Source organism: Salminus brasiliensis, chromosome 1, assembly GCF_030463535.1.
Source record: "Salminus brasiliensis chromosome 1, fSalBra1.hap2, whole genome shotgun sequence".
Classification (NCBI taxonomy): domain Eukaryota; kingdom Metazoa; phylum Chordata; class Actinopteri; order Characiformes; family Bryconidae; genus Salminus; species Salminus brasiliensis.
This window is the reverse complement of record NC_132878.1, coordinates 92,401,398-92,418,169: the sequence shown is the minus strand read 5'-3', so window position 1 is coordinate 92,418,169 and position 16,772 is coordinate 92,401,398. Positions and strand designations below refer to the sequence as shown.

General features: G+C 45.7%; 1 protein-coding gene across 3 annotated transcripts in view; it reads left to right on the top strand.

Moving 5' to 3' along the window:
• The window catches only part of csmd3a (CUB and Sushi multiple domains 3a), a 519,096-nt gene that overhangs the window by 210,653 nt on the left and 291,671 nt on the right, over nucleotides 1-16,772 (top strand). For all 3 annotated transcript variants that reach the window (XM_072692429.1, XM_072692430.1, XM_072692428.1), the window contains exons 17-20: nucleotides 3,442-3,629; nucleotides 6,151-6,339; nucleotides 10,085-10,201; nucleotides 13,035-13,250. In XM_072692429.1, the coding sequence (XP_072548530.1) occupies nucleotides 3,442-3,629; nucleotides 6,151-6,339; nucleotides 10,085-10,201; nucleotides 13,035-13,250 (710 nt within the window). The remainder of the gene's footprint in view (nucleotides 1-3,441; nucleotides 3,630-6,150; nucleotides 6,340-10,084; nucleotides 10,202-13,034; nucleotides 13,251-16,772) is intronic.

Here is a 16,772-nt window from a genome sequence, read left to right as displayed (position 1 = left end):
AATAACACTATATTTTTATGATAATAGTGTTTCATTAATTAGTGTACCTGTTGATTAAACGTCTCTAAAAGTGTAAAGAAGGGCAGGAAGGAAAGATCTGAACATCTTGGTGAAAGTGGATCTGACCTGTGTTTTTGAGGAGCTGTCAGCAGAAAGTGTGTGATGGATGGAGTAGGCAGAAGAGGAAGAGCAATGATTAGAAGATGTCTGGTTTAGCGGAGGGTTATTGCGATTGGGCTACACTCGCTCTGTAAATGCGCTGCTGTGTGTGTGTCTGTGTGTGTGTGCTCAGAAGGGTATTAATCCATATCAATGCTACAGTTGGTTGGCTTTATTACATTAGCATAGCAATGCATCCTGTGGGTGTAGCTCTGAAATTGCATGAGATCTTTCGGTGTGATGTAGAGGGCTTCGGGGAGCGAGCTGACGGACTAATGCGAAGTGTCTGATTGGGCAGGAGGGTCTTTTATGAGGCGCCTCTGATGGCGGGACTTGGCAGCCGCACACACACATGTACTGACGTCATGCTTTTAATTCTCCATGGTTCAGGGGATTACAGGTGGTGTGTGTTTATCCTGCTCATTGAGGAAGAGATTGATCTCATCAGTAAACACTGGGAATATCTGCTGTGTGTTCGGCGTCTTATTATTATCAATCATGCATGCAAGTGATTATGTGTGTGTCCATTATTTACATTTTACATTTAGGGCATTTAGCAGAGGCTCTTATCCAGAACGACTTACAGAAGTGCTTCTCTGTTTACTCAAGAATAACCTCAGCTAGTTTATATAGACTAGAATTTAAGTTTAGACACTCAATAAGGTGACCATAGTACTCTACTATTCGCCCAAGTACTCTCAGAAGAGGAGGGTCTTCAGTCTGGGTTTGAGGACAGCGAGCGCTGGACTCTGCTGTTTGGACATCCAGGGGAAGTTCGTTCCACCACTTCGGTGCAGCACAGAAAAAAGTCTGGACACTTGTCTTCTGTGGATTTTAAGAGATGACAGGTCGAGCCGAGCCGTACTTGAAGCTGGAAGGACTCTTGGTGCAGATCTGCTTTTGACCATTGCAATCAAGTATGGAGGGGCTGGCTGGTCCAGTCTTGGCTTTGTAGGCCAGAGTCAGGGGTTTGAATCTGATGACCTGGGCAGGAACTACAAGAAGCTACAGTGAAGAGAGAACACAGCAGAGGAGTGACAGAGCTGTAGACGACCCATGCCATCAGTGTGTATATGTGTCTGTATGACTCTGGCTGCATCTTTTGGGGATAGCGATATGGACCCCTTATGTCTGCTTTCCGAACAGCACGCTTGTTGACCTCTGGCTAGCGCCTGTAAACTACATCTGGATCCATAGGTAGCCTAACTGGGGGTTTCCATGGGTTCCGTGTTGGCCCCATATATGGATGTCCACCAGATTCCCACCAGGTCAGGGATGGGACCAGGAGGGGTTAAACATGGGCCCCATTTGGTTATACACTTCAGTTGGGTTGAGCTGTAATGATGAGGCCCATTTGAGAAGCCTAACTGGATCCCAATAACAACACACATGTACGAACCCTCTCAGAGCGAGCCCACCTAGCCCACGTTCTACATTGTTCAGTTGTTGCTTTTATTTACTTAGCGATGTTAGCCAGTCACGCTAGCTGGCTAAGCTAATTGACTACAGGAGGTTTCAGTAGGTATTTCAGTACCTCTTTGCTCATCAAGAGCCAAGTTCTCAGCTGTGAGTTTTCCATGATGAGCTCAAGGCAAAGTGGACAACTGACATCACCAAGCTCTCCAAGGGGTATAGCAGGCATTTTAACCCTGATGATCTCATTGAAACACCGACCAGGCGACATCTAAGAAAGTGGGCTTTACAATTACAGTTTCAGTGGTCAGGTTAGCTGATGTGTGTCCTTGTCTGTCTCACAGTGAAAGAAGCGTGGGGAAATTCCCATGTATGTTCCTCAAGCATGGTTTATTTGTCTTGCCTCTTGCAAAGACAGGTTAGTCAGCCCAATGTTCTCGTAAAACAATGAAACAGTGTATATCAAAAGGTTTGTGGGCCCCGGGTGGTCCAGCGGACTATGGCGCTGTCACTGTGATCAGAGGATTGCTGGTTCGTATCCCGATCACGCTGCTAGCCATCGGCAGCCTCGGGGCCTCGAGAGGGCGCAATTGGCCTTGCTCTCTCTAGGGTGGGTAGAAGGCACTATCCCCCCACATCACACTAGTAACTCGGTCATGCAGATTTCTTCTATACAACATCAAGAGAATTTGACCCTTCCTCTCTAGAGAGTCGCCCAGGTGCTTGTCCAGTCTCTCGTCACTTCAAGGCTTGACTACTGCTGCTCTCCATCTGCACACCATCAGGCTCCTGCAACTTATCCAGAATGCAGCGGCACGGGTCGTCTTCAATGTTCCTAAATTCATCCATGTTCATCTCTACTGCTGCATTCTCTCTTCACTGGCTTCCTGTAGCTGCAGAGTCCAACGCTCACTGTCTTCAAACACAGACTGAAGACCCTCCTCTTCTGAGAGTACTTGGGTGAATAGTAGAGTACTATGGACTCCATATTGACTTGTGTTTAGTAGAGTCTAAGCTTAGAGGTATCTTAGAATTTTAGTCTATATAAACTAGCTGAGGTTTTTCTTGGGTAAATAGGAAAGCATGTCTACTAAATGCTTTAAATGTAAATGTAGTGCGGTGCTGGCCGTCACTGGTGTCTGCTAGCCAGTGTGTCAGAGCCGGGTATACGGCGCTTCCCTCCAGGTGCGTTGTTTGGTTGCCTGGTCACGTCGCATCGGTGGCAGTTCAAAAAAGAGGTGTGGCTGGTTGCACACATGCTGGATGGGGCGTGTTGGGTAATTGGGGATCTAAATTAGGTTTGTGGAAAGCAAAACTACGGTCACAAAACTGTTGCTCTCACACACGATGCTACCAGTCCTGGGAGGGTGAAGGCTGGCATGTGTTTCTCTGAGACACCTGGAGCTCCATCCTGTGCTAAGGCTATTTCATTCTGGCTCAACACACTTGGAGGAGAACACTAACTGCCCATTCTGTTACTGTAGCATCCTGCCCACCCAGAAGGACAACAAGCTCAGTTGTACTCTCTTGGACTCCCAGCCACAGATGGCTGTGGCATCGCCAGGTGCCAGGTGCTAAATGCCTTAAATATATCAAAGACCTATCGAAAGAAGCGTAGTGAAAGTCCAAGACTATGGCCTGCCAAAGAATAGCCCCCACCAGTCTGTCGGTTATCATCAGCACTACATCACTGATAAATAGAGTGATCTGTAGACTGCTGCTGTGTTACCTTCATCTTCAGTGTTCTTGCTGTTTGTAAAAGCAGTCAGGCTATCGAGGCTGGTAACAGGGTGATACAGTGATGGTGTTCAGGTGTTCAGGATGTTGTTGTGTAAACATGCAGCCCCTCATGTCTTACTGCTCCACTAGGTTCCAGACGGAGCTTAATTACGACTTCCTGGAGATCCACGACGGGCCCAACCTGCTCTCGCCCCTCATCACCTCCCTGAATGGGACGCAGGTGCCCCAGTTCCTCTTCAGCAGCGGAAGCTACCTGTACCTGCTGTTCACCACAGACAGCAGCCGCTCCAACAGCGGCTTTAAACTCTTCTATGAAAGTGAGTCTGCAGTTCCTGCTACTCTCCATACTTCCTCTGCTCCCCCTGCTCCCTCTGCTCCCCCTGCTCCCTCTGCTACCTCTGCTCCCTCTGCTCCCTCTGCTCCCTCTGCTACCTCTGCTCTCTCTCCTCTTTCTCTGTTCCTTCTGTTCTGTCTCCTCCCTCTGCTCCCTCTGCTCTCTCTGCTGCCTCTGCTCTCTCTCTTCCCTCTTCTCCCTCTGCTCTCTCTGCTCTCTCTCCTCTCTCTGCTCCCTCTCCTCTCTCTGCTCCCTCTGCTCCCTCTGCTCTCTCTGCTCCCTCTGCTCTCTCTCTTCCCTCTTCTCCCTCTGCTCTCTCTGCTCTCTCTCCTCTCTCTGCTCCCTCTCCTCTCTCTCCTCTCTCTGCTCCCTCTCCTCTCTCTGCTCTCTCTGCTCTCTCTCCTCCCTCTGCTCCCTCTGCTCTCTCTGCTCCCTCTGCTCTCTCTGCTCTCTCTGCTCCCTCTGCTCCCTCTGCTCTCTCTGCTCTCTCTGCTCCCTCTGCTCCCTCTGCTCTCTCTGCTCTCTCTCTTCCCTCTTCTCCCTCTGCTCTCTCTTCTCCCTCTTCTCTCTCTGCTCTCTCTGCTCCCTCTGCTCCCTCTGCTCTCTCTGCTCTCTCTGCTCCCTCTGCTCCCTCTGCTCCCTCTCTTCCCTCTTCTCCCTCTGCTCTCTCTTCTCCCTCTTCTCCCTCTGCTCCCTCTGCTCTCTCTGCTCCCTCTGCTCCCTCTGCTCTCTCTGCTCCCTCTGCTCTCTCTCTTCCCTCTTCTCCCTCTGCTCTCTCTGCTCTCTCTCCTCCCTCTGCTCCCTCTGCTCTCTCTGCTCCCTCTGCTCTCTCTCCTCTCTCTGCTCTCTCTTCTCCCTCTGCTCCCTCTGCTCCCTCTGCTCTCTCTCTTCCCTCTTCTCCCTCTGCTCTCTCTGCTCTCTCTGCTCCCTCTGCTCTCTCTTCTCCCTCTGCTCCCTCTGCTCTCTCTGCTCCCTCTGCTCTCTCTGCTCTCTCTCCTCCCTCTGCTCTCTCTGCTCCCTCTGCTCTCTCTCCTCCCTCTGCTCCCTCTGCTCTCTCTCCTCCCTCTGCTCCCTCTGCTCTCTCTGCTCTCTCTCCTCCCTCTGCTCCCTCTGCTCTCTCTTCTCCCTCTGCTCTCTCTCCTCCCTCTGCTCCCTCTGCTCTCTCTTCTCCCTCTGCTCCCTCTGCTCTCTCTTCTCCCTCTGCTCCCTCTGCTCCCTCTGCTCTCTCTTCTCCCTCTGCTCCCTCTGCTCCCTCTGCTCTCTCTCCTCCCTCTGCTCCCTCTGCTCTCTCTCCTCCCTCTGCTCCCTCTGCTCTCTCTGCTCTCTCTCCTCCCTCTGCTCTCTCTCCTCCCTCTGCTCCCTCTGCTCTCTCTCTTCCCTCTTCTCCCTCTGCTCTCTCTGCTCTCTCTCCTCCCTCTGCTCCCTCTGCTCTCTCTGCTCCCTCTGCTCTCTCTTCTCCCTCTGCTCCCTCTGCTCTCTCTCCTCCCTCTGCTCTCTCTGCTCTCTCTCCTCCCTCTGCTCTCTCTGCTCCCTCTGCTCTCTCTCCTCCCTCTGCTCCCTCTGCTCTCTCTCCTCCCTCTGCTCCCTCTGCTCTCTCTGCTCTCTCTCCTCCCTCTGCTCCCTCTGCTCTCTCTTCTCCCTCTGCTCCCTCTGCTCTCTCTTCTCCCTCTGCTCTCTCTCCTCCCTCTGCTCCCTCTGCTCTCTCTTCTCCCTCTGCTCCCTCTGCTCTCTCTTCTCCCTCTGCTCCCTCTGCTCCCTCTGCTCTCTCTTCTCCCTCTGCTCCCTCTGCTCCCTCTGCTCTCTCTCCTCCCTCTGCTCCCTCTGCTCTCTCTCCTCCCTCTGCTCCCTCTGCTCTCTCTGCTCTCTCTCCTCCCTCTGCTCTCTCTCCTCCCTCTGCTCCCTCTGCTCTCTCTCTTCCCTCTGCTCCCTCTGCTCTCTCTGCTCTCTCTCCTCCCTCTGCTCCCTCTGCTCCCTCTGCTCTCTCTCCTCTCTCTCCCCTCTTGTTCTGCTTTTCTCTCTTTTTTTTTTTCCTTTCTCTCTCTCTCTCTCTCTCTCTCTCTCTTTCTTTACATTTTGTTTGTTTCATTTATCCTCTACTCTTTTTCTCTGTCTTTTCTCTCTCTCGCTCTACTTTTTCTCTTTAAATTTCTCTTTGTTCTTTCCGTTCTTCCTCTCTTTCTTTCTCTCTCTCTCTCTCTCTCTCTCTCTCTCTCTCTCTCTCTTTCTTCCTCTCTTTCTTCCTCTCTTTCTTTCTCTCTCTCTCTCTCTCTCTCTCTCTCTCTTTCTTCCTCTCTTTCTCTATCTCTCCCTCTCTCTCTCTCTCTCTCTCTCTCTCTCTCTCTCTCTCTCTTTCTTCCTCTCTTTCTCTATCTCTCCCTCTCTCTCTCTCTCTCTCTCTCTCTCTCTCTCTCTCTCTCTTTCTTCCTCTCTTTCTCTATCTCTCCCTCTCTCTCTCTCTCTCACTCTCTCTTTCTCTCTCTCACTCTCTCTCTCTCTGCCCCCAGGTGTGACTCTGGACACACACTCATGTCTGGACCCCGGTGTGCCGGTGAATGGACAGCGTTTCGGTCAGGATCTGACCATTGGCTCAGTGGTCAGTTTCAGCTGTGATCCGGGTTACAGGCTGAGTCACGAAGAGCAGCTGGTGTGCGAGAAAAACCACTGGTGGAGCCACCCTCTGCCCACATGCGACGGTAGGCTGCCATTATTACGCCCGTCACCTCAATTACGCCGTCCAGTTCAGCCAATTATCTGCCTTAATTAAAACGTCTCTCTGCCCCCCTCTGGTTTGGCCAGAGTTCCGAGGACTCTATTTATATCGTCCGGCTGCAGCCCAACACTATCTGGAACAGCGATTAGCAATAGAATATATTTGATTGTATTTAATTTCGAGCAGAAATGGCGTCTTTAATGGGAAATGAGGAAGTTCTGTGGCTATTTCTCTGTGACCCCTCCTGCAAAGCAAACACAGGGCTGTTGTGAAGATGAAGATAAGGACTTTGTTCATTGTACACAGGAGCGTTGTTCAGCAGTATTTATATCAGTATTTGGAAGAGAGAAGATGATTTATGGAGTAATTATCACTGCATTGACTTTAGAGTCCATAAACTGAAGAGCAACAGAAAACTCTCTTCCTAACTCTTACCTAATCATGATTCATCAGACTAATGCAACATACACTGATCTATCTATCTATCTATCCATATATCTGTCTGTCCATCTGTCTATCTGTCTGTCTGTCTGTCTTTCTTTCTCTCTGCCTGTCTATCTATCTATCTATCTATCTATCTATCTATCAGTCTGTCTGTCTGTCTGTTTGTCTGTCTGTCTATCTATCCATATATCTGTCTGTCCGTCTGTCTATCTGTCTGTCTGTCTGTCTGTCTATCTATCTATCTATACATCTATCTGTCTGTCTCTCTATCCATCTATCTATCTATCTATCTATCTATCTATCTATCTATCTATCTCTTTCTATCTGTCTGTCTATCTATCTATCTATCTATCTATCTGTCTGTCTGTCTGTCTGTTTGTCTGTCTGTCTATCTATCCATATATCTATCTGTCCGTCTGTCTATCTGTCTTTCTGTCTATCTATCTATCTATACATCTATCTGTTTGTCTATCTATCCATATATCTATCTGTCCATATGTCTATCTGTCTATCTATCTGTCTGTCTGTCTTTCTATCTGTCTGTCTATCTGTCTGTTTGTCTGTCTGTCTATCTATCCATATATCTGTCTGTCCGTCTGTCTGTCTATCTGTCTGTCTGTCTGTCTGTCTATCTATCTATCTATCTATCTATCTATCTATCTATCTGTCTATCTGTCTGTCTGTCTCTCTGTCTGTCTGTCTGTCTATCTATCTATCTGTCTGTCTGTCTGTCTGTCTGTCTGTCTGTCTGTCTGTCTGTCTATCGGCCTGTCTGTCTTTCTATCTGTCTGTCTGTCTGTGTATATATGTATCTGTCTGATGTGGCATCTGTCAGCGGTTTTTAATGTTTTGTTGATCTCTTGTTCTCTTACTGTTTACTGATTCCTGTAAAGCTGCTTTGTGAAAAACGCCAGTTCACACTTCCTGTCTTCCATAGATCACTTTAGTACACAATAAACAGCTCACCAGCCGGTTCACAATTACGGTTTAAAACCTGGCCTGCAAAAAGAGACCTCTCTGCATGTGCTCTGTTCCAGCTTGAGGTCCCTCTAAGAGCTGGCGCCGGCATTAACCTGGCAACACGAGCCTGTTCCCCAAGTAGCCTCTATTGTGGGTTCTGCGATATTGGGCCTATTCAGTTTTAATGACTTTGTGTAATTATGTATGAATAAAATATGTGAAGTAATATGTTGGAGATGATGTAACTGGGTGGGGGGTTGTGAGAGGGGTGGAGGGCAGAAAAGGGAGAGATCGGACAGAGGCAGAATGACTGGGCCTCGGGGCTTGAGAGTCCGCTACTGCTGGATCACCACATGGAGCTTTATGGTGTTGTTGTTGCTGTTTTATTGTTATTCGTGTGGGGAGCTGTGTGTGTGTGTTTGTGTGTGTGTGTGTGTGTGTGTGTGTGTGTGTGGATGCATGTGCATGTCCTTGCTTGTTTTCTGTGTGATGCTGTTTATTCCACTTAATAGCAGGCTGTAGTTTTCAAGAGAGAACAAAACACAGTCAGAAAACACACCACACACTGCATGGAATATCACACACAAATCTGGGGCCTCGTACACACCAGTGTTAATGAGGTCAATGAAGTTAAAGCTTTGTGTTTTTGAACATATTTAAACATCTGGACACTTAACATCTTTTATTTAAACACTGTTGCAAAAAAAAAAAATGTGTGGAATCAGAATCAGGTGCAGAACATCAGCTGCAGATGATCAGAACGTGGTTTGAGAGGATTCTGGAGGAGCAGTTCCACTGTCCGCTAAATCATTTACAATGCAACAACTGACAAACATGGCCAGATCAGGCTGTCCTAGCAGCCCAGGAGCCCACGTCTCCAACAATCCTAAAATGTCGCCACGGGACGGTAGCTCCTAACAGTTGATGCTAAAGAAAAATATCTATCTATCTATCTATCTATCTATCTATCTATCTATCTATCTATCTATCTATCTATCTGTCTGTATGTCTGTATATCTGTCTTTTTGTCTGTCTATCTATCTATCTGTCTGTCTGTCTATCTATCTATCTATCTATCTAGCTATCTGTCTGTCTATCTATCTATCTATCTATCTATCTATCTATCTATCTAGCTATCTAGCTATCTGTCTGTATGTCTGTATATATGTCTTTCTGTCTGTCTATCTATCTATCTATCTATCTATCTGTCTGTCTGTATATCTGTCTTTTTGTCTGTCTATCTATCTATCTATCTATCTATCTGTCTGTCTGTCTGTCTGTCTGTCTATCTATTTAACATCAGAGAGAGACCAAACTAGTTTGATCTCAATGGGAAGTGAGCAAGAAGGAAACTCTTGCTGTTAAAGAAAACAATCAGGGCAAGTCTACAGATTCATCTGTCCAGAGGTCCTGGCCCTGGTCTTGTGTTCACTGGCAAAGTTTAGTCTTACCTTAATGTTTTGTTTTTGACAGAAAAAAGAAGACTCTCATGCATTTGGTCTCTTTTGGATGTTAGATTAGGATTACATTTTTTGATTGTTGGAGTCTTCTTTACTCCTTTGCTAGGACAGTCTGATCTCACCATGTTGGCAGCTGTTTGAAATGCCCTCTACTTGTAAACGATTAAGTGGACAGTGGAACAGCTGGTTTCTAACAGTTCAGAGATCTTTTTAAACCCCTTTCCCAGACTCATCTGAATCATCTGCCTTCTTTCTAAAGGCATCAGAGAGCTGTTTGGATCTGGCCTTGGTGATCTTCTTCATCACTCACTTCAACATCAGTCAAGAGCAAACCAGGCTGAAAGTCTGAGGTTTACATTAGTTATAAATTATGAATGTTATCTGTTTTATAAGTGAGTGGTCATAATGTTTTGGCTCATTGGTGTACAGTGTATAAGGATATGTTAAGGGGGTTTGTTTTCATTTGAGATAAAGAGATTCAGACCTTCAAGTTGGAGAAGGTATGAATTTCAGGATTGTTCATTTCAGGTTAGCGATGGTGACCTTCATACGAGACGATAGTGATATGTGGGAAAATAGCTCAAGGTGAAAAAGGCTTTATGCCTGTCATTAACCTTTCTGCTGGTATTTTTACTCTTCCTTTGCCTCACCCTTGCTGCCTCCTCATCAGCCATCTATATTCAGCTCCACGAAGCTTACCCAGGCTGTCTCGGCCTGGCCTCCGCTGAGCCTTCCCCAGCCCAGAGAATAACAGCAGAATGATTGCAGCATCTGCTGCTTCTAGCCTGCTTATGAGGCTGCTTCTGCTTGAGATGTTAAAATTTGGTGTGTGTGTGTGTGTGTGTGTGTGTGTGTGTTTCGCAGCGCTGTGTGGCGGCGATGTGAAAGGGCCTAATGGCATTATCCTGTCCCCTGGCTTCCCCGAGCTCTACCCCAACTCGTTAAACTGCACGTGGACGGTGGAGGTCAGCTATGGCAAAGGTAGACACCCACACACAACCACACCACACTCTCTTTATGCAATATTTGGACATAAATATTGGGACACCTGCTCATTAATTGTTTATCCTGCTTTTGATGGAGTTACTGTCTCAGCTGTCCAGGGAAGAAGACTTTCTACTAGATTATGGAGAAGCATTGCTGTGAGGATTTGATTGCATTGAAGATTGCCAGGCCACCTCATCATCCCTAGCTCCCCAACAACTCCAAAAGTATTGGATGGAGCACCAGCCATCACTCCAGAGGACACAGTTCTTCCACTGCTCCACAGCTCAATGCTGGGGGGCTTTATAAGGGGGTCCCTCATACATTTGTTTGAGGTTATTTGAGGTTGCACCCATTGCTGACAAAGATGAATGGGGGATGATGAGGTAGGGTGGTGATCATCCAACATCCTGACTTTACTACTGCTTCTTTTGCTGAATGCAAACAAATCCTCAATCTAGTAGAACGTCTTCTCCCTGGACAGTAGAGACAGAACAAAACAACAAAAGCAGGATGAACGTTTATTTAATATTTGATTTCGCAAGAAAGAATAAATAAGAAGGTGTCCAAATACTTTTGCCCACACACAATATTTTATTAAAACTTTAAATATTAAAAATAATAATAAAAAAAAACATTAATATTTAAGCTTTCATTGACTTTATTCCAGGTCATTTTGGAGCATTTCTATTGGTCCGTTCATCATGTAAAAGCAAGCATGCCAGATTCATATTTTGTGAAAAAGCGACAACAGCAACAATATGTAATATTTAAATTCTAACACAAACCTCATTAACTAAAGTAAGTTAGTAAGTTAGCCTCGTTTCTCTCTGGTTTTCCTACATAATTGTCTTGAAAATGTATGAAAACCTACACACACACACACTCTCGCAGCCTTTGCCAGGCCACCAAGAGAACTCGTCAATTACAGCTCACCATGCTATTAATAATTAAATCTGTGCAAGCTGTTTATTCTGAACGGGGCATCTTGATGTTAACACAGAACCAACAGTTCTTTCCCCTGTTATCCAATTACAGCCATTCCTATTAACTCTTAGCAGACACAGCTGTTGCCCAGCAATGGTGAAAGCATGGTGTGATCTGTATTATTTTTACTTAATCACTGAAATAAACTGAGACAGATTGAGCGTTTTCAACTCGCATTGCCTTTTCCTTTGAAGAAGAACAGGACGTGAATCTGATCACGTTGTTAGTGTAAGCTGTCGTGTTTTACCTGACGAATACAAATTAAATGTAGATGTAAATGTAGCAAGAGCTTTTATGACCTCCCAGTCTAAAACCATAGGCATTAATGAAGCTCTGCAGTTACTGAGTCAGTTTGAGGCTTTTCTGCACTCTGCTCTGAGCTCAGCATTGACCCTGACTTTACGTGGTCTGACAGACACTCTGTGAACACTGAGCTGCTCTCTGTGAGCTGTTCCTCCTAAACTCTTCCACTGTTCAATAATAATACCACTCACAGCTGATGGAGGAAGATCTAGGAGGGAGGAAATTTCACCAGTTGACTTGTTGTTGTTGGTGCAGTGGTGTCTCCTATTACATACAGAACCACGCTGGAGTTCAGTGAGCTCTTCAGAACCTCCCATTCTTTCACTAATGTGTGTAAGAAAGACAGATTGCATGGCTAGGGGCTTGATTTTATACACCTGTGGGTCAATGAGACTGAATGAAACACCTAGATTTAATGAATAAGAGGTGTGTCCCAATACTTTTGTCCATATAGTGTGTATATAAATGTGTCATTTTTTCAATTTTAAATAAATAGTAACTGGAATTTTAAGGGTTACAGGAATAGTTAATGATGAAAATCTGATTAACTGGATTTATTACCCAAGATTCAGTCGATCAGCCTGATCAGTTTGATGTCTGATGTGTGCTTCTTTAGTTTAGAATGGGAGATAGTCTAGTATAACATCGCTAACATGGCTCAGAAACACTGGATTTGGACCGGCACCAGTCTTTTAAAAAATCTACCAAAAAGCTACATAAGCAAGTTTTAAAAAAATATTTAATAAAAGGAAATTATTAGACATTTATTTGAATATATTTGATATTAGACTTACATTGTTATTTTCATATCATCTCGCTTTGGAGTAAAAAGGTAAAGGTGCACATATTTGTCACTGTATAGTGTACACTGCACAGCGAAATGTGTCCTCTGCATTTAACCCATCTGTGGTAGTGAACATACACACACAGAGCGGTGGACAGCCAACTCCAGCGCCCGGGGAGCAGAGAGGGTAAAGGATCTTGCTCAAGGGCCCAACAGTGGCAGCTTGCCAAGCCCGAATCGAACCCACAACCTTGTTATCAATAGCCCGGTGCTCTAACCACTAAGCCACCACTGCACCACAGCCTGGAGTAGAGTCCGCCTAGTAGAGTCCCCCACCCCCCCCACCATCATCGATTAAAGTAATCCATACTGTTTTCCAAATCACATAGATTTGTCTGGACACATTTTTGGGCGTTCATTTACAAAAATGAGATTGGTGGCAGTCTAAGTCCAGTATTTGTTAGCAATGTTAGCCTAGCATCTCCTTTTCTAACACCGGGCCCTGTCTTGTCTGGCCAACAGCATCTGGCGTACTGGAAAATTATGTAAATGAGATTTTTCACTGATCTGCTCCTTTAATGCTCATGTTTTTTCGCCTCTGTTTTTCCTAAAATACCTCAAATCCGCGAACAGTCTGCCCCAGGCTCGGCTCTGGAGCTGACTGTGTGGTAGCAGCCACTGTTCTGCTGTTGCTGCACTTAATTTCCCCTGTTCTTGGTTTGAGTGATCTGATGATTTGGCACTCGTCCCATTCAGGCGTGCGCTTCACCTTCCACGCCTTTCATCTGGAGGATCACCATGACTACCTGCTGTTGACGGAGAACGGCAGTTTCGCCCAGCCGCTGGCCCGACTCACTGGCTCCCAGAGGCCCCCGGCCCTCAACGCCGGCCTCTACGGCAACTTCAGGGCCCAGCTGCGCTTCATCTCTGACTTCTCCATCTCCTTCCACGGCTTTAACATCTCTTTCGCAGGTGAGATATATGTGTATATATACACACACAGTGACATGCAGAGGTTTTAGGCACCTAATCACACTATGTAAAGCTCTGTCTCTCAGCAGTGAGAGAGTTTTTACTGTGGAAGCTCCAGATCTCCTCAGAACAGATAAAGCAGAGGAACATGAATCCAGTAAAAAGGAGAAACAAGAGCTTCTCATTCTAAAGAAAGAAAGTAGTGAGATCTTGTCGGTGAGCTAGTCTGATGAACAGAGCTCAGTTCCTCCAGGTTTCTCAGGATGGATGTGTTCAACTCCATCAGCAGCAGCATGAATGTTAGTATTATATGTTAATATTTATACAAACAGAGTGATATAGATATTACAGCTGCTGTTTTCCCTTTGCTTACCTACTTTTGAACATTAATATCACACTTATTTAAGGCACCTTTTTAATGGCATGGAAACCAAAGCAGGCTGGTTATTTTTAAGGAATAAATAGAGATGAATTATGGTACATCAATGTTGTACATAAATATAAATATTATGAGTTTATTTAAGTCAAGAAAATAAATGACTAATACATGAATAAATAAATATATTAAAATAATATTGTACATTTATCTGCAAACAAACTGAAAATTAGGGATGCACCGATCCATGTTTTTCTGTTCCCATACAGATACCGATACAAGAACTTAGCGTATCGGCCGATTCCCGATACCAATCCGATGTCATTGTTGAAGTAATAAACCTATACCTGACCATTTGGGAGAGACTTAAGGCGTCAGGATTGACGTAATCATGACTTTACTATCTTTACTAAAACAAACTATAACAAATGAACACAGATATAACTGAACCCAATTTCAGTTTATTGGTCACTGAAATTAATAACTGCACAGTGTCGTCCGGGCTCAGGACTTTTAATCTGAAATCTGAAGTCTATGAGAATGAAGGGGAGCTGGCAGCTCCTCCCTTCTCGGTTCTCCTTACATGGAACACAAGCTGGATTGCTCGCTGGTAGTTAATGACAGGTCGAGGGCACTATGCTGGTTAGATGGGGGGAGGGGGAGCTTGCTGTTTGCTATGATATGTGTATGATGTCTGTATGTTACTCTCATCCTGAGTTATGAAGCCTATAATACCGGCGGTGCGAGAATCGGGTTCGGTGAATGGGGGGGATCGGTTCTTTGGATCAGACTACTTATGCAATACCTGAGTCAGCAAATTTTGTTAGTATCGAGGTCAATATTCGATCCTAGTATCGGATCGGTGCATCCCTACTGAAAATGTGAAGTATCTTAAAATCTTAGACAGCTGTTTTTAAAGCATGAAGATGACATGCTATTGGCTCATCAATGTTTTTGCACTACACTACCCAGCATGCATGACATAAATGCATTATACAAAAATCAGATGTTTTGCAAAAGCTCCTCCCACCTTCAAGATTTGACATTAGAAGGGGGGGGGGGGTTCTTGTGTTTTAACCAGAAAATAGGCTAGGCGGTGGTGGCTCAGTGGTTAGAGCAGCAGGCTGTTATGATATGACAGGGTTGTGGGTTCGATACTTGGGCACGTTCGATACTCTGGGTGCCACAGCAATGGTTGCCCACCGCTCCGGGCATGTGTGTTCACTGCATGGTTGGGTTAAATGACCGTAGAGCTTTAAAAAGGTGAGGGGACATGATTACAACAGGTCTAGCAGTTTTTTTCATTTTGTCCAAAACGTGCTTTTAACCGCGTGAGTTTGTTTGGACTGAGTTTGGCTCTGCGGAATACAAGCGCTGTTGTCCCTCAGGGGATGCGAGCTGTTTAAAGTTTTAAACCATGGTGGGATTGTTGCTAATTGCTGTGTTGTTTATTGGAATCTGGTCTGAATGTTTAATGAAGTGTTCTAGGGGCGAATCTTGGGCGTTTCTCAAGGCAAGTGAAGTTTCTGCAACTTGTTACCCAACGAAATCCCAGTGTTTAAGCTCCAATAAGAGCTGCCTTTGCTCCTGTAGGGGTTAAACTAACTTCACTTCTTTACTGCGCTCACTTGCCTACAAGCTCGTATCTTCCCCCGATAAGCCGTCGAGCTGACGTTTGAATACAGAGGAGGCCTGCAAAGTGGCGCGTTGATGAAAAGCAATCAATTGGCAACAGCTTGAGATGCCGATGGGGAGCTGGGGGACTTATCGCTGGCGCCCGAAACCTCCTGGACTGGATTTGAGCCTGAGCCACGGGGCGATAGGAGAGCTGGCTCTGGGCTGGAGTTTTCATAAGCCACAGATCCCTACTGGATCATTCCACAGAAGAGAGAATACACTCCGCTAGAACGGCCAGGGGTTAAACCGGCCTGATGGAATGGACTTATCCATCTTTTAATATGAGAAAAGTCCCCAACAGCTGAATATAAGGCTCTATGTCTGAGGAGAAAAAGAAGCCTCCCAAAGTCAAAGGCACTTTTCTTCAGCCCCAAATCCTTGTTTAACCCCCCCACTGGTGCCTGTGGTCAAACGTCCCTGGCTGATAAAGGGGCTCTATCCTGGAATAAGAGGCTTAAGGGCTCCAAAGGTGCATTTTTTTTTCTTAAGCATACACTCAGTAGAGGTCAGAAATCCAGCAATGTACCATGTGATCCAGCTGACAACAAGGCTCAGCTAGGTGGCGGTGAGCAGAAATCAGCACTACTGTACGGTAATTAAGGAGCCGTGCTCATGAATATTCATGAGATCATCCGCGGGGAGGGCCAGTGCATTAGCATAATATAGATTGTGCGGTTGAAGGTGGATGTTGACCTTTCGCCGCTATTAAATATTGATGCAATTGACAGCATCAGACATGTTCACGCATAATGCAGGAAATTCACTCTCCAGGAAATTGCAGACAGTGGCTTTTCATTTCTCACCATTAGCCCTTTTTTGTTTTACACTTATTACACAGTTAATTTGCAATTCTGCAAATTCAGCCTAATTAAATAGCTAACATGTAAACAAGGTCATGTAGAGTGCTTTGGTGTGAGTAATGTACAGAAGTATAATACACTACAATGGTTGGTGAATAGAAGCAGGCGTCCAAAAGCATGTAGGGCCTCTAAAACAGGCCTCATCAATTCCGGTCCTGGCGGGCCAGATCCCAGAGCATACTGCTGGTTTTACATTTATTAAGCCTGGTAATTAAATCAGGTGCGTTGGAGCAGGAACATAGGCTGGAGACTGGCCCTCGAGGACCAGAACTGATGACCCCTGCTCTAAAGGCTACATCACAGGACGTTATTACACAAAATGATTACAGATATGCTGTGTGGGACGTTGCTTTACAGCAGTTTTGGCCCAAAATGTATTTCTGAAGCACATTCATGGCTGCGGGATACATGCTCGTTCACTGGTGGTTTTGTAAATAGCATGGCTATATTTGAGTTGTAGTCATGGTGACCCCTGGTTAATCCCACCAGCACTCTTAATGACTTTGTGTCGTTCAGTCTCACTGATATGTGGAAGTGTAATGTTCGTTTAAGAGCTTTGACATGTTCCAAAACTGCCCTGCTGTAAAACGAGCTTAGCTCGGGACCACG